This window comes from Anser anser (genome assembly GCF_964211835.1).
Source record: "Anser anser genome assembly, chromosome: 3".
NCBI classification, from domain to species: domain Eukaryota; kingdom Metazoa; phylum Chordata; class Aves; order Anseriformes; family Anatidae; genus Anser; species Anser anser.
The window spans coordinates 48898847-48924646 of NC_139722.1; the positions used below are offsets into that span (position 1 = coordinate 48898847).

General features: G+C 39.1%; 1 protein-coding gene across 4 annotated transcripts in view; it reads right to left on the bottom strand.

The window, feature by feature from the left end:
* The window catches only part of BEND3 (BEN domain containing 3), a 151161-nt gene that overhangs the window by 81740 nt on the left and 43621 nt on the right, over positions 1-25800 (bottom strand). For all 4 annotated transcript variants that reach the window (XM_083830173.1, XM_083830172.1, XM_083830180.1 and 1 more), the window contains exon 2: positions 22059-22190. In XM_083830173.1, coding sequence (XP_083686299.1) covers positions 22059-22190 — 132 coding nt within the window. The remainder of the gene's footprint in view (positions 1-22058; positions 22191-25800) is intronic.

Consider the following 25800-nt stretch of genomic DNA (forward strand, 5'->3'; position numbering starts at 1 on the left):
GTAATGTTGATGCAATGCTGGACTTAGGACAACACATGATACGAGCACAAAGGCAGGAACAGGAGAGCAACTGGTTCATGAACTCCTTGCTGCTGCCCCAGAGCCCAGGCTCACACAACAAAGGAGCGGTAGCCACATGAATCATTTACGTAGCAAGGTAGAAAATAGTCATTTTTTTTTCCAACACACAAAGTCTCTAAACAGAAGCAGACTGAGAATCAGATGCATTTTTTCACCACGTGCCACCACACTTCCACCTGCCTTCCACGGCATTCGCCACCGAGGCAAGAACACCCTGCTGACCACCCCCAGCTGCTCCACAAACTCGATTTACAGACACCACAATTGTCACAATTCCAGAGATGACACCATTCTGAGCCCCACACATCCCTCAGTCTTCTCTTTCTCCCCTTCCAAAAATCAACCTACATGCAGTAATTTCATTCCAAAAAGGCTGGTATAGAGGCTTGGACAGATACTCAGATCTGTTTTCACTCTACTCTTTATTTCATGAAAATCTCTATTCACAGACTTTCCTTGCCTATGGTGTGTAAAAGGGAGCAGCATCAACATTGCCTCGCTTTTCAGCTCGACTCCTTGTTCATGCAAGTTTAGTACACACATAACTAACAAAAATTTCTGTAAAACACTTGCTATAAAGTACCCATTAGGTTATAAGCACCTCCAAGTTGGGAATGTGAGCCTGGAAAACACAAAGGAAACACTAATGTTACAAATAATTTAAAAAACAACAACAACAACAACAGAACACCGTTTTAGTTAGGTCATTTGGAACTATGCTGACTCTGGGACTGTGAAAAAGCAGCTTGCAGGAAAATACTAGGAAAATACAAATTTTAATTCTACAGACTATTGCCTCTCACCAGAAGAAAAAGAAGCGCCCTATCTATTCTTCCTCTCTGCTCCCCTGCCCCAGTGAACTCAACACAGATCCTTGATACTCAGGTATGTTTTGGTGAACTCTGATCAAGTGCTGAGCACGCCTCAGGAAATCCTTCAGATCTGCCCTTACAAAGTTACCCAGTAGATGCAACAGCCTGCTGCTGTGACTCCGTCAGCCCAAGCAAGTAAGACAGTTTCTGTATAAAACCCACGTTCGGATAAACACCAGATTTATTTAGGAAAATAAAGAACCAATGCAGAAACTTACTAAATATGCTTCTATTTCAGAAACTGCATTTAACAATTTTGGTTTGCATTAAAATTTCCTGTCTGTATGCCTGAGAGTCTGCCTCATCACAGGATTATTGCTACAATCGCTATTATTACAAAGATGAGTATCTCTTGCAAACTTCAACGCAAAATTTGGAGCCTACACAAAACTAAATTAAGTGCCAAGGGGGACTGGCAAAATATTGAAACAAAATTTTGTAGAAACAAAATAGATTTTTACAGCAAATTTCCTATGCAACTTGTAAAAATTAATTCTGCAGAGTTCCTTCCTGCCACCCTGAATATCCTTCTTGTTGTCTGCATTATCTTTAAACACTTGCAGCTAGGAGACATTAGCCAGTACAGTCTCTTTAGGAGTTCTTATGAGTGACTTCAGTCCTTAATTTCACAGAATCACAGAATCGTCTAGGTTGGAAGAGACCTCCAAGATCACCCAGTCCAACCTCTGACCTAACACTGACAAGTCCTCCACTAAGCCATGTCCCAAAGCTCTACATCTCAACATCTCTTAAAGACCTCCAGGGATGGTGACTCAACCACTTCCCTGGGCAGCCCATTCCAATGCCTAACAACCCTTTCGGTAAAGAAGTTCTTCCTAATATCCAACCTAAACCTCCCCTGGCACAACTTTAGCCCATTCCCCCTTGTCCTGTCACCAGGCACGTGGGAGAATAGACCAACCTCCACCTCGCTACAGCCTCCTTTAAGGTACCTAAATTTTAAGTCCTACTCTAAAAAGAAAATAGCCTTTTGCAAAACCTATGATAAAACAGAAACATTAGGCAGCTCAATTGTACTGCTGTGAACAAAAGAGTATTTCAGCTTAAATACTCTGCAATATTTGTGATGGAAACTCAAGTTCTCAGCAACAGCTATAAAACATGAGTCAGTTTACCTTTCCTCATCAGCTAACCATCAGAAATATACTGCCCCCCTCAAAGAATGGTAGGTTATGCAAAGAGCCACTTACTTATAGTTAATACTAGGAATAATATTTTAGAAAAATGGACCAAAGGCATATTAGACAGTAAAATCCATATTCTAAAGTTCTCAGCAATGAAAACAACTGCTTTGAATGAAGACAATTCAATGGACAGATTAAAAATTCTTTAAGAACTCTTACAATTGAAACTTTTAATGAAAGTGACTAACACTATACACCCAAGATTTGAGTATTTTGTCTGCAGTTGTCAACCCAACAGCTTCCCTTCAATACACATAGGATACATTTGGATGAACAACCTTCCATTCGGATTTTTTCTTTTAATAAATATAATAAACTGGGATAGATACTAGTACTTTGTAATGACAACTATAATAATCTATATATAAACCTATGAATCTGAAAACTAAAAGAGTTCTTTCAGGGAAAATTACATACTAAAAAGCATTAAAGGAAGAATTAAAATTATAATCTTAACACTGACAACGTACTTTGGAAATAGCAGCTGATTTAATTTTTTGCGGCCAATGAACAGAAAGAACAATGTTTGTAAGGGCAAAAAAATGTACGCACAAAATCTAAATTGATTCTGTATGCCTTGGTCTTTATACTGCACCAAAATAACACACTTATTTACGTAGCAAAACGAAGGGTAGGAATTTTTAGAGTTCTTTTTTCCATTCACCTGTCAAAGTCAACACCACAGTTAAAATACATGATTAAATGAACAATGTATAATGAGTAATGAACAGCGTCATGGTGATGTAAAGTCTCATTCTCATCTTCTGTGCACAGTCTCTTTTACAAGCAGTTCAAAAGGCATGGGGAAAGGTGTTTGAATTAGCCAACACGTATGGCAGGTGCTGTGGTTTCACTAGCAGGAAAAAAGTTCAGGATGAAACACAAGACTCAAGCACAGCACCAAATATTCTTTGCACGACCATGATTCATGTATCTGTCATCCAGCAGAAAATATCTACCTACTTTTATCCTTTAACAAGGTCAGATACTAAGAGTTCTGTGATTCCTCCTATCTCGGTCACTAAGCTACTGGAGGAGTCAACTTCCACCTGAGGGATAAATGAAGTCGAAAGACATCAGTTCTATGAAGTTTATTGAGTATGCTGTTTAATTGCACTCCTGTGATCAATTCATTTTCCAATTAGCTGCCTATTTTACCTCTTTCATCTCTTTCCCTTCCTAGCATCACAAAGATTTTGAAGGAAAACTTCTACCCACACTCATTCATGTTTTCCTTCTTTATTTTTGAAAAGGGCTTCAATTTTCTTTCTGTAATTCTCCACCACTGACATGTTGCTTAATTTATTCCCCCCCCTAATTTGCTTTAGCAAGCTCTTCCCTCGTCCCTTTATAGGATTTGAAAAAGTTTGATTTTTAGGGTGCGGATGTTGACTTGAATTCAGTAAGCCCGTTTCCCTAGGCATTGTGTGTAGGGACACCTAAGTCGAGCTTCTGTTCCTTTTTTTGGTGCAAGAATTAGGAAGATATTTGGCAGTCTGTTACTTCGCTGATGATTAACTTGGGTCCACTGTAGAACAACCAATTCTTTTGTACTCTGAACAGCAACAGGAAATTTGACCATTTTGCATCAGTTTCCAACCTACTGCCAGCAACGTGCCCTGGCCACCACTGCTGTTGCTTTCACGGCAACGTAGCTCAGAGCCACCCAGCCTTGGAGCTAGCTGCCCGTCATGAATTACAAGCAGCCTGCATTTGCATTATCACCTTCCAGAAAAATGAAGCCCGAACTGGTGAATTTGAGAGTCTGAAGGCTCTTTCTATCTTACTTCTATACTTGGTGTCAGTGTCCAGCAAAGTAACAGCGATATCAAGCTACAGTACATCGCATTTCTCTTTTACTGAGTGGCACCATCATGGCCAGTTCCTTTTTCAGAGCACACAGGCTAAAAGAAAAAGACTCCCAGCCTGGGAGCAAAAGCATCATTTCTGGGAAGTAGGTGAGAGAATCTAGACAAAGCTCTGGTAAGAACCACCACGCCAAGTTCAGTTTTAAAAATAAAATAAAATAAAGAATAAATTTTTAACAAGCCAGAGAAGAATACCACCAGAATCAATAAGACAAACTGATGTCTTCTAGGACTTGGAGGCTGGGATGCACGTGGGCTGGAACTAGCAAGGAAGAGAACATCAGGAGGAAGTACCTAAGCACTGTGAGATCTAGAAACTAGAGAAAATCAGTAAAATCATGCAACTGACTGAACAGATCAGGACCAGGCAGACGGGACTGACAAGGTAAGAGGCCAAACACCCGCCACAACGACAGTCCTTGTCATGCAAGGACTTTTAGAATGAGAAGGATGCAAAGGACACTGTGCAAGGGACAAGCATTAAAAGAACACTAGCATCGCTCAAACCAGATGTGAGAGGTGGTGGCAGGTCTAGGTATGTTTTCAAAGCCCTATAGACAAAGATAAGAGAAATCTAAATAACGTATCCCATTCCAGTTATTAGAGATTTGACATGTACTAGAAAACACTAAGAAGGAAGATTTCAATTAATTTTCTTAGCAACCCTTTCTGCACAGCTAGTGAAGAAAAAGTAGACTCTAGATCTGGAGAAAAGAGATTTCTTGGATTACTTAAGCAATGATGCTAAGAAGTCAGGTAATAAAAACCAGAACTACTCATTTATAAGCAAATTGTCAAATTTATTACAATTTGGCAGTACTAAAATCACATACTATAATTCCCATTTTAAAATCAATGTGGGAAGATTCATGTTTCCAAAATGAATTAAAGCTGTCAAATGCAGTATTGTCTTTTTACAAGGCAATTATCAGGACTTAAACTTCTAATAAATGAAAGACAAGTTCAAATTCTAGTTGGTGTCTACTGTACATTATATTAAGAGTTATGGAGATCATAAAAAGTGCAATTATTAAGCCATACCAAGAGCTAAGATGTTTACTTCCTTAAACAGCTACTTCTCTCCTTTGGTAAATAATGATGCAGATATTGCATGAGAATTTATTGATACTCATTCATTTATACCAGCAATATAGTGTAATGTTACTATTTTGATTTTTTTAATGCAAATTTCCTAGCACAAGAAACGTTGCATTCAACTTGAATTCTCTATTAAAACTTTGCTACAAAGAGTTCATATCAGAACTAAAAATTTAGATACAAGTGAACACGATCTCAATACATTTCTTATATGAAAATAATAAAATCAAAGCCTTAACAGTATAAAAACATTCTTTATAAATGGGATCCATAATATTCAGACATCTAATACAAGTAAGTGATATTTTCAAAGATAAAACGAGCTGAATCTGTTAGATAAATTAAACAGAAAAACACAAAGAGTTTTTGGAAACAATTCAAGAATATTTTGCTATATAACCAAAAGGCCACAATTCCCCAGTCAGAAAAGCTAAGCTGATTAAAAACAAAATAAAAAGCCAAAAAATCATGGCTTAGACAAAGCCAAACCAGCTATAATTCCCTTCCCTCTCTAGCTCAAACAAACTGAAAAATGGATGCAACAAATGCAAATTAGGGAAACTAGGCAAGGAAGGAAATTGATAAAGGAATGAGAAGATGTAAAGATGTACAGGAAGCTAAGCAAAGGCAATTTAAAAAGGATATACTAAAACCCCCTCAAAGCTAAAAGGAATTTTAAGAACGGCAATGCTCCATTAAGTAGGGTTGGGCAGAAACATAACACAAAGGCACGGGATTTTAGGAAGTCTATTATATTCCTAAGCAATATATTTACACAGCCAGATATAAATATCTTCTAGACCAGCAGTGAATAATAACACTCATAAACAGCAGTGGTTAAGATTTTATAGTCAGTAGGTCCAGAGAAATTGCACTCCGGAGGGAAGGCAACAGGAAACGAATGACACAGATGATAAACAGCAAAGAGAATGAATCATCCTCAATACAGAGACAGCTGAGCTGGTTCAATATGCTTTTCTCAAGTGAAAATATGCATTGAAAAAATAAAAAGAATTACAGAAAGCAGACTATACGTTTGTAGGACAAGGGACTGTTTTGGAAGAAAACACTCAAGGTTTGGAAAGGGTGGGAAGGGGCTGGAGAAACAAGTCATCCTAGATAGCCAGCTAGATCTAACTGGATCCCAGGACACCACTGTAGTCGAAAAAGGCTAATACAGTCCATTAATAAATTAATAGAAAAATACTGGCAAAAGTAGTGTTTCTATCAACCCTTGTTTTCCATTGGCAATCAAATCATTACTGGGAAACTGCACTTCATTCAGGTGGGATTTGGGAAAGCCAAGAAAGGTGTTAGTCACACTAACAATCAGAGTGTAAGAAGACTCACATTCAAAGTAAGAAACTTGATCGTTTGACATAAAGAGAAGGCTGATATTGAATCTGTAGATTGACCTGGTCACAGCTATTTAAAGAAGGTACAAGTACCTAGACTACAGAAACAAACTGAAGAGAAGAAAACAGCCAGATTATCAGGCAAAAATAAAACACGATCCAGTAGTTTGAACCTAAGTAAAATCAGAAGAATAAGGTGAAGGCACTCTGCAAAATCTTTTGAAAGGAGTGACGATGGACTTTCCAACACTGGCAAAATTGAAGACAACACCTTATGAAATGCCACTTAAGCACAAGTATTGGAGCTGATTAAAGTTAGGGAAATCCTATGGTCTTTTTTGTATCGCAAGATAAACTATCAAAATGATGTCTCAGTTATTCACATATTTATGAACCGTAAAGCCAAGGGAAGGAAACTTCAGAAAATAAACAAAAGACAACTTCGATTTGGCAGCACTTAGTGTTGGTCCTTGTATCTGAAAACACACTATTGGCGAGCAGCCTGCTTTTAAGGAGGTATAGATATTTTCAGCACTGGGATTTCTGAATGCATTTATTTCAGCCCCCTTATTCAGTACAGACAGCAAAACCATGACTATTTTGCCTGTTAAGAGTTTCCTCGCATTCACAGTCTGAGAGCATCCGAAGCCACCCGCAGGCTGGGAACCTGTTCTACTACCACGGTTTAATTCTATCTTACCACACGCAGAGCATAAGCATTTCAAAAATCCTTTTTAAGCATGCTCTGCAAAAGGAAACAACCTTCATCCAGAATTCCTGTCCATCTTTACACGTTTAGGCACCCACACTGGTAACGAGATGTGGTTGGTATTGTACTAACCTAGGAATACGTGCAAGTATTCCCACAAAGACAAGAGATAAAGAAAAACAAAGCCTATCTACGACATTATTTTATGTATATAAGGGTGTATATTTTACCTAAGTATACATGTTTTCTTTAATTACAGTTTTCCATATAACCATTAGGGGGTTCTAGCCATGCAAGTCACATTTACTAAAGGCAGCATGTCAAATAAGAGTTGACAATTACAGGCTATATCAATACACATTATGCCAGATGGTAATGAGCCATACACAAAGGGCCAGCCATCCAAAATAATCACACCATTTTCCTCAGAAATGTTGAAGAGGTTATGGTTTATTACACAGTGCTCATTAGATATACAGTGGCAACATTAGCAATTTTTCCTTCATTTGTGTCTCATTTAAGGCTCTACCCCCACAAGCCCATTCAAATTAATACACAAGGTTAAAATCATTATGGTCAGAGGGAAAAAAAAAAAGTTTTATTTTTATTTTACAGTAATGGTGGATCAAAGGTCCCTGGAATCTATTATTCTCTCGGCTATTCTCTAACAGGATACTAAAAAAGAGCGAAACTCACCGTAAGCGGAGATTTGACATGAAGACAGACTATTTTTAAATGAGCAATCTCTGTATTACTCAATAAAACTAAGTGAAAACAACAGTTAAGTTGTGACACAAAGTGACAAAAGTCATAAAGCTAAAAGCTGAAGCTGAACTTTCGGCCTTGGCTTTGAACTTTCTCACCTGTGTTTCAATTTGCTGCTTTAACAGCATGGAAATATTTAAGTGCCCAAAAGGCAACCCATCCCGCACAGTAGGTTAAAAGCGCAGTTGCCTGAAATAACTTGAGTGCCTTCTCTGAGATTAAACTTACAAGATATGATTTAAAGTACCTTTCCACCCAGCTGCATACGTTGATTTGCAGCTAAGAATGACTGCCGGAGAAATTTTCCTACCTTTCTGTGTTTATAAGAAGGTATGTGGGTGAAAAGATGTATTGGGGCAAACGTGAATATCTGCCAGCACAGAAAAGGGTGAGTCTTATTGATTAAAATAAAACATGCGGATGTTTCCCAAACTCTGAGTGATGTCCAACATTCAGAAATAAAAAAAATAAAAAAAAACAACCATGAGAGACATGGAGGACTTGAGCCCCGCATGCACTGCACACATACCGAGTGACAAAGGGACCTGGAAGAGAATGGGCTTTTCTGTCCAGGCTCCTCTTCTGAAGCACGCAGAGCATCACCTGAAGCCCAGGTCTCGCATCAGACAACCTCCCTGCCCACAAGACTGGGGTATCCTTGCACCTCTCCCTCCTCAGTCACTCCTGCTGAGCTGTTCTGTCCTTACACAAAATACTGAATTATTCATTCAGCCAGATGGCAAAAGAGCGGAAAAAAAGGAGATTACAGGAGAGTAAGGTGGGACACTTGGGCTCCAGTTCCTGTTCTGGGAGGTTACCGGGAGTGAAACATAACTTCCTTGGCCATTCCCCACCACGGCACTGTCTGTCCCTCTGTGTAGAGGGTTCTACCAAAAACTCAGAGGAGACTGAGAATTTGGATCCTTTCAAATTAGCAGGAACCACACCGGGACTTGCTGCATCTTAAGTGAATGCTCTGGTCGCTGGCTAGAGAACCCAGAGAAACAGCAACAGAGTATTTCCAGTTTGGGAATCCCACCTAGATAACTTCTTCGTAACTTTATCCAACAAATACTAACTGTGTTTTGCAATTGTTTGAAAGATTTTAAATATGTAATAGGGATTTCAATAAACAAATAAATAAATAAATAAAAAGAAAAATCCATCTAAAACTGTTTTAAAACTTTCCTCTTCTTCTTACCCACGTCTGCCTTCCAATCTTGTGCCTGCCTGCCAGCCAGCCCCCGTGCCAGCAGGCGGATTACCTCTTCAGACAGCCAGAGCACCCGAGCACAAAAGCCAGTCATCTCTGACATTCTCTGGACTAAGGGAACTGACGCTCTAGTTTGTATTCCAGCCCCCAACTTCTACAGCAAGGACTTTTCCTCTGCTGCCAGTTAATCCAATTCTTCATTGCCAAAGGGAAGCTAGCTTCTGCTGCTGAGATCATTCTAGACCATGACTTAGCGAAGCCAACAACTAAATTTCGCCACCAGAAGGACAACTTGCCCACTGACTGCAGGGGGAACGTCTCTCTCTGTTCACTCGTCCCAGTCTATGCATGCTATGCAAATGCACTGGATATAACTGCACATTCCCCAGTGGTCCCAGCGATCTTTTATTTTTTATATTTTATTACTATTTTTCACTTTTTTGACAGAAACATGTCTCTAACATGAAGCAGTTATTTTACAAAACTGACCAAGCACAGAAGAGGTGATGATGTTTCTGAAGCAGAAGGTAGCACATGACGAGACCTCTGCGCAGCGACCAGTGCTATGGCTAGTCTTGAAGCAGCAGAGCTCCCACTGTGCCCTTAAAACAGCCATACAAAACGTTGAAAAACTCTGCAGGTAAAAATAAGATGTCTGAACTTGATAGGGTGGAAGAAGATCAAGCCAAAAGAATTTGAAGGGGAGCTAAAGGCTTTCTTTCTGACATACTGACATGAGTTGCAGGTATTGTAAACAGGAGTCCAAAAAAAGGTAAGACAGGAGGTGAGCAAAAGCTTCAGCAACAGTTGCAGTAGCATGACCTTGGAAAAAAATAGATGTTAGGATACGTGATGCAAGGAAAGACGGTAAGACGTGGACCCCGAAAAAATTTGTTAATGAAAAAAACTCAAAAAGTGAGGCACAAAGAATTAATTTGTGTGTTGTATGATGGTGCTAACACCAAAGCAGAAGTCAAAAGGAACACGGCAATGAAGAAAATCAGGAATTTTGTTTTGGAAATTTTATTATAAAGACTTCTTCCCTTAAAACAGCAGTGTGTGTCGGCCAGACTGCCTATGGAACGAGTGGGCACCACCCAGCATGCCCACCCAGCCAGGGTTAACTCAGATTTGCTCTACAGTCCCTCCACAGCAAGTATCCTCCAGTTACACCTCATGCAACATCTACTCCGTAACAAATTTCACATCCTTGTTTAAAAGTCACTTTTGTCTATTCTGTATTCTACTTACCTGAAATATTTCAATACACTAAGTCAATTGCAAGGATACAAACAAAGGGAAATAGCTCTTAGTGGCAGATAAGCAGAAGAAACAGGTTACTAACAACACGAGCCAGCAGTGTGCCCCGACATACCCTGATGTATTATAATTTTATGACCATATTTTCTCTTACCATATATTGGTTGTTTCTCAGCCCCCCAAGACTTTGAAGCATAGCTATCGTTCTATTCTCAATGAGTATGGAAGGCAGATTGAACCAACCTAACAGAAGTACTCAGAATTACCACGTACTGTCAACTATGCAGGTACCACCAGCAGAAGCCAGCATGACTTATCACTCCGAGTGTCTCTCTGAAATATCGCTGAAGAGTTTGTCTGTAATTGCATTCAATGTAGCTGAAAGTTAAGGTGCAGTAACCTTGACATTAAAGCTCTGCTACTAATGACACCTGAAGTACATTGAACCTTTTTATGCAAGAGAAAAGAAGGTAACCTTTTTTATGCAGTGAAGAAAACCTGATAAATGAGCAGTCCTGTTAAAGAGAATAGATGGTTCGTATGTCTAACTGCACGAGAAAAAGGCATTCAGAAAAAAAAAAACAAAAACATATATATATGTGAATTACCAGAATGGAGTATACCAGGTAGTTACAATTTTTATGATGCTTATATAAAAACATAATGTATATTCTGAAATACCAACAAATATCCAACTCCCACAGGGGGGAAAAAAATGAAAACATACACACTGACTGCACAACCACAGATACCTGGAACGATCAAGGAAACCTGTCCTACTCCGAGCACTTGTAACCGCGTTTTTATTTGTCAGCAATTAAAACTGTGCTTATCACACCTGCTCTCCTCTCCCCCCCTGAACTTTCAATGTGCAGAATTGGATAGGGACAACAACACCATAGATTTAAATGGTTTACTATAGGAATGTTTTCACTTTTCACAAAACAGAAGTATGCAGCAGATGGGTACTGCCTGCGACGTGCAAGGAATGAGACTGATAGCTAAAGGGAGACAGCAGACTTCTCAGAGACTTTGCCTCTTGCACCAGGTGCGCTGACAGAATCACCAGCAGGGAAATGATAATAAACCTTTTGGAGCAAAGCAACGACTGCTGCTGCTGGGACCATATCAGCATAGTAACAAGCATTTGGGGCTACTGATGTCTGCAAAGTTTTGTCATTATTAGTAGTATGTGTTTTATGCAAATGAAGTATCATGTAAAACTATGAAATTGTGTCTTTTGACAAACAAAACTACTTACTAAGATACCATTGGTATAACTATATATTTGAAAATCTCATGCTTTCGTTCTTTGGTCCTTTCATCCCAGAATGATTCAATCTACGCATTTTAATAAAGGGTAAAATGACAACAACGAATTCAAGCAACATTAAGCCCTAAGTAATGGTGGGGAGACATTTCAAGAACAAACTTGATTTCTGCAGAATTCCTACCTGTGTCCACAAAACAGGGCCAGTTATTGCTTGTAGCCACTACTACATTTCTGATAAAATTCAATTTGCTGACTGGAACAGCACATGAATTGGTTTTGGTGCACAGGTATCAAAAGCCAGAATGAAATTTCAGCTATAAAAGTCTGAAGTAAGCTTTCCACAGAACACTGTTTTGGTGAAACACAGTAATTATGAGAAAGAAATCAGAAATACTGTACAATATCTGAAACTTTACTATCTTTCCTCCCTTTCTGGAAATACTAGATGCATAATTTCTTTGGCTACATCTTCTCTTTCCACAAAAATTTACCAAAGTTTGGCCAAGTCTTTGGAAAAATTAAAACAAAAAACTCCAATTGCAGATACTTTAATAAGACTTCAAGAGTTTGGCAATCACGCTCCCCCAGAATCTCATGTGCACTGAATATGCTCCATAATCATGTTGTCAGTGCTGATCAGAACTTTTCAACTGCTGCAAGCCTTAGGAAAAAACATCATCCATCCTTCTGATTTCTCTTTTGACTGCCTAACCGCCTTCTCAAGTACAACATGGTTAAAATACAGTATTGCAATCTTTATCCCTGATTTTCTAACTCCTTATTTCTGTTCTCAAATCACTAATCACTGTCATCCTTTATATTTCTAGTAACTTAAACTCCGAATGCAACCATTAACTTCAAATCTGGATTTGCTAGCCTTGCAATCCACCCATTCCTAAAACCCTTTATTAGGTAACAATTTAACTTTCCTCTTACTCTAATAAAGAAGGTGCAACGGTAACAAGGGCTTTTTTCCATTCCAATCTACTGAAATACCACCTCGTGTCCATTTGAAATGTTTCTGCAAAGATGATTCATTTTTATTAATCAGTCACTTCCATTAAGTTAATCCTTGCTATTGTTCCTTAGTAATTTTTCTTATACTATTGCATCAAATATAAACCACTTTGCTTGTGAAGATGAAGATCTACCAAACGAAGATGTCAGGATGCTTGAAATAATGCACTGAAATAAGCACGACTTATTTCACAGTCAATGTCTACTTAAAAGAAAGTCAATCCAACAAGTTTTATCTCCCTACTCAGTTGTCACCCCTTGAGGATAATTCAGTTTCTGAATTAAGGAACTTCTGATTTGACATTCTACCAAGATTCAACTGCAAATTCTCTCTCTCTATCTTCAAAAAGAAAAAAAAGAAAAAAAACTCCACCAAAATGTAGTTAGACACTTTGCTCTTGCCCCGTTTGTCATGCCAAAGAAAATCTCTTACAACCTTAAACAACCTGGGCGATAGCTCTACAATAACTGGTAACTTCTCTTTTTTTCCTTGTGTTTTTCCTTATGTTCTTACTGTCTGTGTGTATTCACACACCTGCCTTTACGTTGGAATGCAGTAAAAACAATCAAGCTTCTCTGTCCAGCAACACAATGTCCTGTCTACGCTGGTCTTAGCAGTTGTTCAACAAAGTAACATACAGTGCAAATAACCCTCTCTTGTAAAAGTCTTCAGTAAATGAAAAAATATTTTAAAGGGTTTGTGAATTTCTGGTCAAAAGGTAGAACATTCAGACATATTTTCCCCTACAAAAGAAAAAAGCATATTATTGCGGATTTTTTTATTCAGAAGTATCTCAGAACTGTCAAATCCCACATGAAAATCTACTACAAGCTGAAGACCAGATGCCAGTGAAGGGAGCAAAAAGGTTCATTCTCCTAACATATAACATGATCAGGCTCTAACACATCCCTTTATTTCAACTGGAAGGGAATAGACACTGTATTGTCTTTACACAATCTCGTGAAGTAGAAAAAGATACCTTTGGAGCTGGGAAGAGTATCATTCAGTAGTAGTCAGGTTCACCCATATTTAAACTCCACCCTGAAACAATATGTTGACAGAGAAATAGCACAGTCCTCATACATACCCAATCACACCAAAGATCAGTATGTGTTTTAGATCAAACTTGTGGAACATGAGGACCTTCCCCTCAATTCCACCCCAGCAGACAAAAAGTTTTGCAATATCTTCAGTTACATTGTATCAGTGTAGAGTCATATAAGAAAACAAATTAATTGGTACAGTAAGCCTTGGAATACTTAACTCCATATTGCTACAACTTTCTGAGTATTGCAGAAATTTGTATTGAAACTCTGTAATTGCACTGTAAAATTTGTCAAGGGAGGAGTTAATAGGTTGTGCCTGGGAAGAGGACAGTTGGTACTTCAGCATATGGGAAAGCATGGGAGGTATTTTGGGATTGCAGGACAAATAAATCACAAAGATACAGTTACTTTTGGTCATATTGGCATCATAGTTCTGAGGTATAAGCGGTTGCCATTTCAGAGCTGTTGCATGCTTTCATCACAGCATGGGCTGCACTTGAGCGATAGTTGCAGGTTTTTCTTCACAAAAGAAAGCAGAAAAGTTCTCAAATAGAATTGTGTTGCAAAGGAAGGCTGTGTTAGGTCTTCTTTCCAACAGACCACCAGGGCTTTGTTTGAAAAGTTCCCTCTAGGGTGAGGAAAAGGAGCAACGAGTCCTGCAGGTGCTACTGACCTGTTGCAAAATTTCACCAGTGCACTCTAGTGCTGTATGCTGTGCTGCAAACTCTTGCAGTCCAGTACTTGCTTCACGAGCAGTAGGAGGAGGAGTCCTCCAGAAAAAGGGTGGGCTGGACAGACAGCAGGTAACAGGATGGTTTCTCTACTGTGAATTCTAAGATACTGAAAATTACTTCCTTTATTAAAAAGCAAAGCTCATTTGTAGAGTAAATACTGAGTTTATCTTGCTCCTTTATCCAGTGACTTATTTTGAAGAAGATTTGAGTCCATATTTTCCAAAATCTTTGATGAATAGCTTTACTTCCGTGCCTTCTGATTTATTCTACACTGTGCAGAGAGGACCTTTTCTTATTCAACACATAATTGCTGTATTTGTACATGCCGTGTATGCTGACAACAATAAAAAGTTAATGAAGAAAAGAACTGATTGTAATGAATTAGTAATATTGTTAAATTTGTATTTGGAGTTGATTCTTATTGTTGTGGGTGGAAGATGATCAATAGGAATATGTAATCAAGTTGTATGTGCTTTTCATCTCCTGAGACTCATCTTGTAAATGAGATGAAGAATCTCACAGGGTTTATCCTGTAAAGCTTAAAACTAAACAGAATAATTTAAAATAATCGCTTAGATTTCCTCTTACTAAAAGCTAAGGGAAAGCCACCAAGGTTTGGGAACAAAATTGTACATTTCCTAACGATTATAAAAGACATCACAGAATGGAATCATAGAACAGCTTGGGTTGGAAGGGACCTTAATGATCATCTAGTTCTAACCCCCCTGCCATAGGCAGGGATGAATCGTTGCATATATTTTCAGATACTTTTCCCGTTTATCTTTCAAACAAGTAGTTTTGTCAAGAGCATCATACTAGTTATTATACTTAGATATTGAATATTTTAGGACCATGCATTTTCTCTACCATTTAATTAGCTAAGCTTCAAAAGCACATGGTAGCTCAGATACTGCATCTCCACTGAAAGCCAGCCCTCCAGAAGATAGGAATAAGACCAGGAAGTCCCCAAGGAAATCATTTTTATGATGAAGAGACCTAATGTGCCCCAGTAAAGGTGAGGATTGATTGTTATGGCCTATTGTTACTATAATTAAAAGTCAAACACCAATTAGCAATTCCATTAATAAGATTAATCTCTGCAATATCTGCAGCTGAGACCCAGGGCTTGCGTGCAATAAGGCAGTGTGAATTTAAAGCGCAACAGCTATTCTGCGCTAAAACTCCCAGTTTGCATACTTACACCATACAAAAGAAAAAAAGCCTTGCTCTTTTAGAATTTTGAGTTCCTACATAGGCTATTGCTCTTACTACATCTTTCTCATTTCTCACTTTTTATTTTGTTTAAACTCGTTCTATCGTGATTTACACCACAGATCGGGACAGGTGCAATGCAGAGTGATGTCTCCCAAACTCTGGTTCTCAGCCACTCCCTCTGCATTGCACCAGGTCAGGGTAAGTCTAATTTTGTTTTCCATTACTGACAGACTCAGACAAATAGCAATGAAAAAAAAAAAACTTGCAATTCTGGATGTACTCCTCTCATGACAGAAGTCCACAGTTAGGCATCATTTATTACTTCCAAAGATGGAGGTAAGAAACACTCAAATCCAATCTTCCAAGTTAATATACTACAGAGTTCAGAGTACAGAAAAACTGAGAGAAGGGCAAGGGATGAAGATGAGGTGAGAAGTCACACTCTTACGCGCTTTGTATTTTTGTAGGTACCAAAATCATCATTTGTATGGAGGTTCTTTGATTTTATTTCATCCAAGTTTTGTCTTTTACAATAAATCTTAAACAGAATTTGTTCACAGATAAATTGGTTCTAATACGAAACTAAAAACTTATCTGTGCAAGGTAAAAAGAAGGCTTCTTTACAATTTATTAGTGAACAGGTCAAAAAAACCTTTAGGCATCACTTACATTGTAACAATACAACCGATCTCACCTTCACCAAATTTGCTAATGCTTGCCACAGCTTATTAACCAAGAGGCTTTGTGATGGACTTGCATTCTCCTTCCTTCCTTTGAAAGGAAGACTAGAGTAACTGTTACCTTTTCCTAGACCAGCAGGTAGCCCTTTGCTATTGTAGTCATCTGCTTCAACTGGAGATGCAACAGCTTGAGTCAAGAACCGCAGCAGCTCTCAGCTGTTCATCTGCACTCACAAGGGCAGGACGGAGGCTACCTGCCAATAACTGGAGCTCTCATGGAAGGCAGAGCCCAAGGAGCACATCCATGTGAAGCACGTATTCTGTTAATCACTCCGAGTGGAACACTCTTTATATTCTCCTCAATCTTCATAGAAGGTGTGCTCATACCTCATATGCTGTTACACTAATTATTCAAACCAGATTATTGTCATTTTGGTTTCCCCTCAACCGTAAAAATCCCAGCTCAACAGCAGCCCAGGACGGACTGAGAAGTCAACAAACCAATGTCCGTCTGTGCAGAACACAGATCTCAAACGCATACTGTAATAAGCATATAACCTCTATGCCTTGGACTACACTGGTCCTTATTTAACTTTATAGTCTGAAAGAGTCCAACCAGCATCATTCACACAGCTTCAGTTCCCTGGGGGCAGCCTGATTGCCTTTCATGCACGCAGCAATTAAAGACTGCTCTAACAAGCACAGCATCACCTCTTATGCGTGCCATGGCACAGGTTTTGGAGAAAGGACAGAGCTGCAGATGGTGAGCTGTCATCTATGAGAAACAGAAGAGATTCCCAATGTCCCTGCAAATACACAGGGATATCCCACCAGAAGTCACTAAGAGAGACAAGAGCTTTACACCTGTGTTCTCACAGAAGGTCTGGGCACAGCCCACGTTACTAATCTTGAAAATCTGGGGGATGGAAAATTTTTCTTTGTTTCCATATCTAGCAAATAAAAGCTGGGAGTAAACTACATGGAACTGCAAAGGGACAAAGCAGTAGGTCTCCTGACCCTCCTGCAACCAGAGAAACTTCCAGAGAAAAAGCAACCAACGGATGAACGAACAGTCCGGACAAGACCTGGTAATTCTCAGAGACCTTTAAGCTTCAAATCAATGTTCCTTTAAAGGAGGTGCCAACAAGACTTGGATACATCCACAATGACAAAGGTGTATGTGCATGAGCACACACGTCCATAAAAAGGTACCTAGGGCACTTAGTAAGGATTATTACTGGAACCTGATGAGTAAAGGACACAATTATCATAAAAAGGATTAGTATCGGCTGCTAACTCCCACTTCAAATGGGCTTTTGTTGGAAGCATCAGTGCTGGTTCCAAAATCGTTGTTGTATCCAAAGGAATCAGCAGAGCTGAAGCAATGAGGCAATGGTGTCAGTGCTGGAGGGTACTTCTGAAACTGGCACTAATGGAAAGAAGAAAAGAAAAAGATGCAAAACATGTAAGAGAGAAGAAAATAACTTGCTGTAGTAGAGCCAAGGATATTGAGGCCTGAAGAAATGGCATAAGTTCGTTCCTTGGCATCACTTGCACTTTTAGCTGCAATATAGAGGCTACGTGAGGAATCTGTTGCTCAATATAAAGCCAAGGAGATTCCTCAGCCCCCAGCCAATAGTGTCTGGCAGTGCCAGACGTGAACAGCATAAGATACCCCTTTGGGTATTTAGTGAGAGAGAACAAGCCCATCTTTGTATCTTCAGTTGTAAGAATCTAGCTCAGCTATGAAGCATAAAGCTGGAAGTGTTCAGAAACCATACGATCCTGGTTAATCAAAAACCTCCAGCAGCACAGCAGAAGCCCAGCAAGCTGCATCCTTGACCATCCAAGTAGGATTTGCTCTGAAAGAAGGCAACAGAGAGCAGTGCTGAGCTCTAGCATAATCACAAGTTCAGAAATGGGTCTCAAAGCTCTTTTTCAGCTCTAGGCTCCAGCATTATGTCTGAGGTGTTCTCTGACACTATTAGCATGATAAATTACAATTGTTGAGATTCTGCCTAAACTCAAGCGTGCATTTTGTGTTCTCTTCAGCAGAGAAGAAACAGGGAGGAGTTCCAAGGGAATACAGGATGCATACTTTGCTTGAGTTCAGGCAATGACCCCAACCCTTACATGACACTGCTTGCATACCCTGCAGTGAGCACTGCACTTCATCACTGCATTTGCCATGGCTCTGTAGCCAAGGAAATACTCACCTAAACGGTAAGAGACCAGCAGAAAGTTTCGATTTTAGGAAATCTGTCCAGCAGCTGAAATAGGGCTGTTTATCATGATGCTACTTCTCTTTTGCATCCTCTTTTGGGAGCACTGGTGCCGAGCTGGAAGTAATGTCATGTTCCTTTCCCCGCCAATAGGAATAAAATCAGGTTGCTGGCATCCTGACAGGGAGGTGGCAGCACAGAGGAAAGCATGCCAAGCAGACATTTATAACGCTTCCCTCCTTATCTTCAGCATGACTCATAAGGTAACCAGCAGTTACTGTGATATCCTTGTGCAAAATGAACCACAATTCCCCCCCAGCTTAATGTGGGCAGACCACATCTGCAAACTGTGAAGTGCCAAGCAAACCTGGAGGCAACGCTGGCCACAGGCAGCATCATATCACTATGCCAGCTCTGCTCCTGCAACTACCTAAATTGTAATCCTCATTATTCTAGAAAAAGATTGCTCTCTGGTCGCAGGCATCAGTTTTGTTCCGTTGTGTACCAGTAAGAAAAAACAGGTGCCAGTTAAGCAGCTAGCTAGTCTATTTTTATACATTTAGGTCAATTGTCCTGTGAATTGACATATTTAGAGTTTGGGAGAACAGGACAAAGAAAATTTTGTCTATCCCAAAATCAATTCCTTATGTTTTAACTATGGTTATTGCATTGCTCATTTATATTGTGATTCAAGATATCAAATAGGGAAAGAAGGTTATGCAGAACAAGTCTCATCCCAAGATAAAAAGTCCTTTTTTGTGTGCGTGTAGTTTTCTATGTTAAATAACTATGGTACTATCACATCTTCCTGTTCACAGACTGTACGTTTAGTGTAGTACCAGATATAATGGACTGATGTAACCTGGCTATCCACCATGGGATGGAAGATTTCGAGAGCACAAGAGCCGATTCCAACACAAACAGAGGGAAAAGAAAGACTGGGCTGGTGCAATCACTGACAAGTACTGGAACAACTTAGTTCATGCTCAGATTTCAGGAATGCAATTAATTAATCACTACTAAGTACTCTAAAATCAAGTGAGCCATATCCCAGCTAATAGTCCACAATATAACGTTCACATAAGTATCAGGCAATGAAGATGCTCGTTACAGTGCCAGAAATAATATTTCCAGCAAAATATTATATTTAAAGATGAAGTAATTATATGGCATGGCAACAAAAAAAAGAGCTGTATGGTTTACAGCTGAGCTGAAAATCTATAAGAATGTATTTCCAAAAAAATACTCCCAAAGCTGGAGATGTGTATAAACAATAAAGGATTAAGCACATTTCTTCACTGTGTATCACTGAGGGATAGACTTTGCTATACAGGTTTAATACACGCACCATGTATAATTAGACTGTAACCAAGATAGGAAATTAGAACATACTAAGGGAAAAGAAAGTCCTTTGGTTCTTATTCAGGAGAAAGCAGTTTGTAAAACGTTATTTGTAATACATAAAACAACTGCAAAGGCCCTTTAAGATCATTGTTTTACAAGCTGTTGGTTCTCTTAGCTAAAGCTAAAAAAAAAAAAGCTAAAACTAAGATAAATCATAATCAGAAACAAGACAGACATTTAAGAGTGCATTTGGAAAAGGACACAGTCACAAGCTCATTATAAAAAGAGAAGAGTTCCAAGTCAAAAGCAAGGCCCACAGTGACTTCAGCAGAAGGCAAGACCTGGCTCACCACGGCACAAAATGAAACAAAGCACTGGCACTTTGCTAGCATGCATCAGTTTGCTCATATTTACATCACGCTACAGATCTAAAGTGCCATTGAAAATTCATTTAAATTAATGACTCCACAGTTATCACTTTCACAGAGAGTAATGAACCTTAAGTGAACCTGTGTGGGCATATTCAAAACCGCTTCGTTTCTGGAGTACCTTGGTAACTCTAAACTAGATATTATAATGGCTATTGACTTGCTCAAACTTAGATTATTAGGCTAGATTTTCAGCTGGTTGGACTGGCATAGCTCCAATGATGTCCATTTACACCAACTGGCTCATTATTAATTCAAGGTCTTATTTGCTCCTTAATGAACACTTCCACTAGTCACCTTCCCAGTGGCAGCTTTAAATGCTCAGAAGTTACCTCCACGGTGAGAATCATCATACTCAAAAACTTGGTTATCAAAACATAATGCTTTTTCTCTCCTTTTATGAGACATACTTAAGGTAAACTTTTTTAATCATTTACAAAATCAACTAAAATACCTCCTGTACCATAATTAACTAACTAGAATTATGCTCTCATACAGCATCATTTGCATATAAATATAAAAATGTTACAACCCTAAGGGGACATTAAGGACAAAACCAAACAAGAGTGGAATTAAATGGCTAAGGGGACAACACAGCCCCTCCTTAACAAGCCTCTTATATCTTTGTCTTTTTTTCTTACTTATTCTCATTTCTGTCCTTTACCATTCATATATATTTCCCTTCTCTATTCTGTTGCTTTAAGATACTACATATATATTTTTAAGGCCTTTATTCGCTTTGGTCTTTTCAATTTTAAGATGCTATCCCTGCATTTCTAAAACAAATCAGGCTACAAACATGTCACTAAGTTTGTGCATCCTCATTTAATGCACTATAGTGGTCAGAAACACAGCTAACTGAAAATACGACAGCCTGTTCCCTCAACCTAGCAACATTCACAATTTGTCAAAAGGACTTCAAAAATTGAAATTGTGCAGATTTTCAACCAGAACTCATTAAATTCACTTATTTTTCAGTGGAAGAGACAACTGTCAAACACACGAATGAGAGCAACCACTATTTCTGATTACTGTTGTTAGTAGTATTAAGTAATTGACTTTAAATACATAAAAGATATTTAGGAACTTGATGAAACCAGATTATCTCAGCGAGAGCCTGAGGAACCTTAATGGCAGGCTCAGTAATTCAGCTGTGACACGTGGTAGGTAAAAAACTTTATTCTACATTGCCCTTTCGAGGTAAAATATCCTTCAAAGTGGTGATAGCAAAAATTATTTTCTCAGTGAAACAAAATGGTACTCCACAAGACTGGCAATCCGATTCTGAAAATTCCAGTAAGTAGGTATACCTAAATAACTCCTGAGTAACTCAAAACAAAAATACTCAATTGAAAAAGATTATTTTTTTTTATTCTGTGTACCTCTTAACATACGCTTTCTAATACCTATCTTGATTCAAATCTTTTTGATTAGGTTGTGCCATATACCCTAATTAAGAACTAGGCATGGATATTATAAGCGTTATACAAAGGGTAGGAAATTATTTTCATCGTGCAAAGTTTATAATAACCCAGACGAACAAAGATTTGTAATTAGCTAAGTACTGATTTTCCTTAACAACTGAGCAGGCCACTAAGATGATCTGGTATCACCATGATGTTGCCTATCAAATGCACCCCTGTGTATCTTGCTAAAGAAATTTACTACTTACCTGGAATAAATCCCACTGACCATGTTGTGCTGGAAAGAGAGTTCTGCTGTGCTGGGTCCAGCAGCTTTGGAAATGAGCAATACGACCAAACCTCGCATCTGTAAATTGTTTCGGCTATCGTACACAAAACCCCTGCAAAAAAGGAAAGAAAAAAAGCACATTTTTTACAACCTATTTTCACTGGTTATACCGAAGCGGAGAAGAAAGACTCAGACCTCCGGCTGCTAGCATTTCATCAAGTCTATAAGATTCACATTTACATGAAAATAAGCTGCAATTATTAATCACGATCTTTTGTCATCCTTCACCTATAACTTACAATGAAATATTAATATTGCAGAGCAATGTAAGTAATCAGGATTAAATCTTGTTTATTTCCAAGCAGCAGCATATGTCCTGCATTTCATGTCATGTCATGAAAGGAGTATTTCAAGATAATTCAATGATATATTGTACCAGAAACATAAGAGCTTTCAGTTTGTTTTTTGAAGTACAGGAAAAAGCAAAAGAAGTCTCATTCTTCAAGAGAAGAAAGGGAAAATTGGAAAAGTACGACCAAAGTCTATAACCTGTTGAAATAAAAGTGTTTAGATCAGAGTGGTTATGACCAGACGACACAATACACACAACATGTCTAAGTACTTCAGGAGTAGACTTTGCAGAAACTGATGAAAACAGTGAAATAAAAGCTAAAATTGTAAAAGATAAATGAACTAGAGAGAGGCTGTTTTAAAAAAAGGAGCTGTTTCAAATGATGCACCTTTAAATTTGGGGTCAGAAGGAAGCCTGTTCTCTCTGCCCGCAAAAACATCTGTTGAAAGCGATTCTAAGTGACCACTCAGATGCACCATCTCAGAAGTTAGTTTATTTTAAAGTAAGCTTTGCTTTCCTTTTGACAGCAGTGTCTCAGATTGTATTCTTCCTGTCCTTGTCAAAGTTGTTTTCTACTTCCTATGATCATCAATAAGGATAAATAGCTACAAGAAAGGATAATATATTCCAGATGCTATTAAATCTGCAAACTAATTTCTAATAAGAGCTCTTATCTCCAATATTTAAATATTTGCTAAGCAAATAAGAACTACATCACAGATCACTAAGCACTTCAACCCATTTTGTTCCAGTATATAATTTTAACCCTAATCACTAAAGGAAATCAAAACAAACCTGTCTTTAAGTCAACTAACTGAAAGGTTCGGCGGTCTACCTTGGAAGTACATTTGAATAACACGCAGAAACAGTGCATGCAACCTAAAGTTTCATTTGGATTTTTTTTTTCCATTACGTTTACATCACTTCACAATGCAAGAATATCTTCAGTACACTATTTCATTTACGCAGACATAAAAACATTTTTAAAAGTCATAATTTAAATACTACTTAAATACTACTACAAATAACATCTGGAGTTCTCTTGCTGAGCCTTCACAACTTCTCCCACAGCGCTGGGGAATGGACCAAACCAAACCAGGTGCCTGCAGAAGCTCTCGGAGGAGAACAAGAGGGTCCACCCGTGCTGGGCAGTGCTGCACAGCTTAGCACTGCGCTGACTCCAGACCAGCGCTGCTCCCTTCGGAGAAGCGCCGGGCTCACGAACACATTCTCCATGCAGCCACATCCTACAAAGGCCGCTAACGATCGATGAAAGAGGAGGACAATATGCCTTCCTACCACAACCCACAACTTTTCTAGCCCTGGCAGGGTCTAGCTAGCCAAGCCAGGACACGGCTTTTCCTTCTGTGCCCTTCTAACCTGCCCACGTCCTACGGTGCACTTGGGAAGCCCGGCCAGCTCCGTGCCGCCATGCTCACCACAACACACACCAGGATGGTGTGAGAGAAGGCATCGACTTTGGCCACATTTCCAACAGAGAAGGCAGGTGTTTATGTCTTGAGGTGGCTAAAGAGCTCGGTTCAACTAAGTCTTAAGAACCAACTGGACACCAAACATTTATGGACAAAGCTGAAACTTTGCCAGAAACATGCACTAGCCACCGGTCTTAATCTGCAATAAATTACATATTAGCCTCTTAACAGAGCAGTGAAATGAAAATAGCAATTAACCCATTGCCTTGCTTGCTATCATAAAATAAACTAATCATAATGTTTCGGAAAACCGGGAGAACATGGGTAATCAATAGTTTAGTGCCAGACAAAATTCAGCACAGGCTGTGTTTAGCACAAGAGACTCCACAACACCTCCCGAGGAGAAGCCACGTCGCAAAGTCATCGGCTCCGGTCTTTCCATCCCCAAAGATCCTTTAAAAAAAACTGAATACAGCAACATAACAGCTGGTGAAAGGCAGATGCTGTACAACTTCCCAGAGCAGACAATGATTTCGTTTTGTATACCGCTCACGCAGAGCTTCCCAACCATTCAAAGCCAGGAAAGCTCACGCGGCTCAGAGCAGCTCCCGAGAACAAGCGGCACGGTGCTGCAATGTACAGCTCTGCTCACCGGGTACATGCAGCGAGGGATTTTAACGTGGGGAAAGCTGCTTGCCTTTAGCATGCTGGGAATTTACACCTTACATACCTTAAATCTTGCCAAGCACATGAACGAATTGCTTTTCTTACCATATTCCAGTATATAGTTAACAGAACATGGCCAACACAGTTAAGCGTTTAAAATTCTACACATTTCCAAAGTTGGAGCCACAACAAACATTAAACTACTCAAGAAAAGAAAAAAAATAGAAAATATACATAATGAATAATGTATATGCATGTATATCCTGTAGTGAGAATTCATGATAGTTTGTGGTGGTGTAAGTACTTCTCTGGCTTGAACTCCAGCTGACCACATTACTCACAAGCAAACAAGTTACGCAGATGATGCAGCTGAATACAAATAGAGTCCTCGTATTTCCTCAACATTTTTTTACAATTCCATCATTTTTCAAAGAAAAATGCTTTTAGGAAAAAAAAATCTACATACATACTCTGGTGAAACTGGAGTGCCTTACTTACTAAGTGCAGGATTGCATGAGAAGTGAGTGGCACTTCTAAAATAAATACATATACATATATAAAACAAATTATGCTGATACTTTTATAAAGCCAGAATGCTTCATTTCTTCATGCTCAGTGCTCTACAGTTTCCCAACAGACGTTTTATTACAGAAAGTAGGGAAGAAAGCTGTCCACCACAAGATTTTAAAACACTGACCTTTAAATAAGCCACTGCCCAAATAGCCACCAGTGGAAACAAAGCACTGCAGTGCTTTCACCTGAACCAAGCCTCGGTAAGGAAGAACAGCGAATGACCTGTGCTGAAAACATTTGACGAGATTCATAGCAATAAGGAAAGCAGTTGTTTCAGAGCTGCTCGGGGGGCTGCAGCCACATTCGCCAGAACACCTTGCGTTCTCAGCAGAACATCACTAACGTGATGCAGATGTGGTGGGGAAGAACGGAACATAAAAAATAAATAGTATAATAATAAGGTGCAACGTGTCTGTCGTTTCTACACCTAGTCATACAGCCTATATCCAAACCTATACGCTTTGGATGCAGTTCTAGACAGGATTTTCGGCGAATTACCAAACCCATATTCAAAGTCTAATACCCTCCAAAAGGTGACTGAAGTTGTGTTACTGACATGTAACATATCCATACTAAAGCAAACCGCATTAGACTTGAAACAAATAAAGCCTACGGTGATCATCCTTTAGAGGTTGGAAACTACTGCAGCTACTTGACATGGCTTCAGGGGTCACATTCACATTCAGAATTAAGCTCCC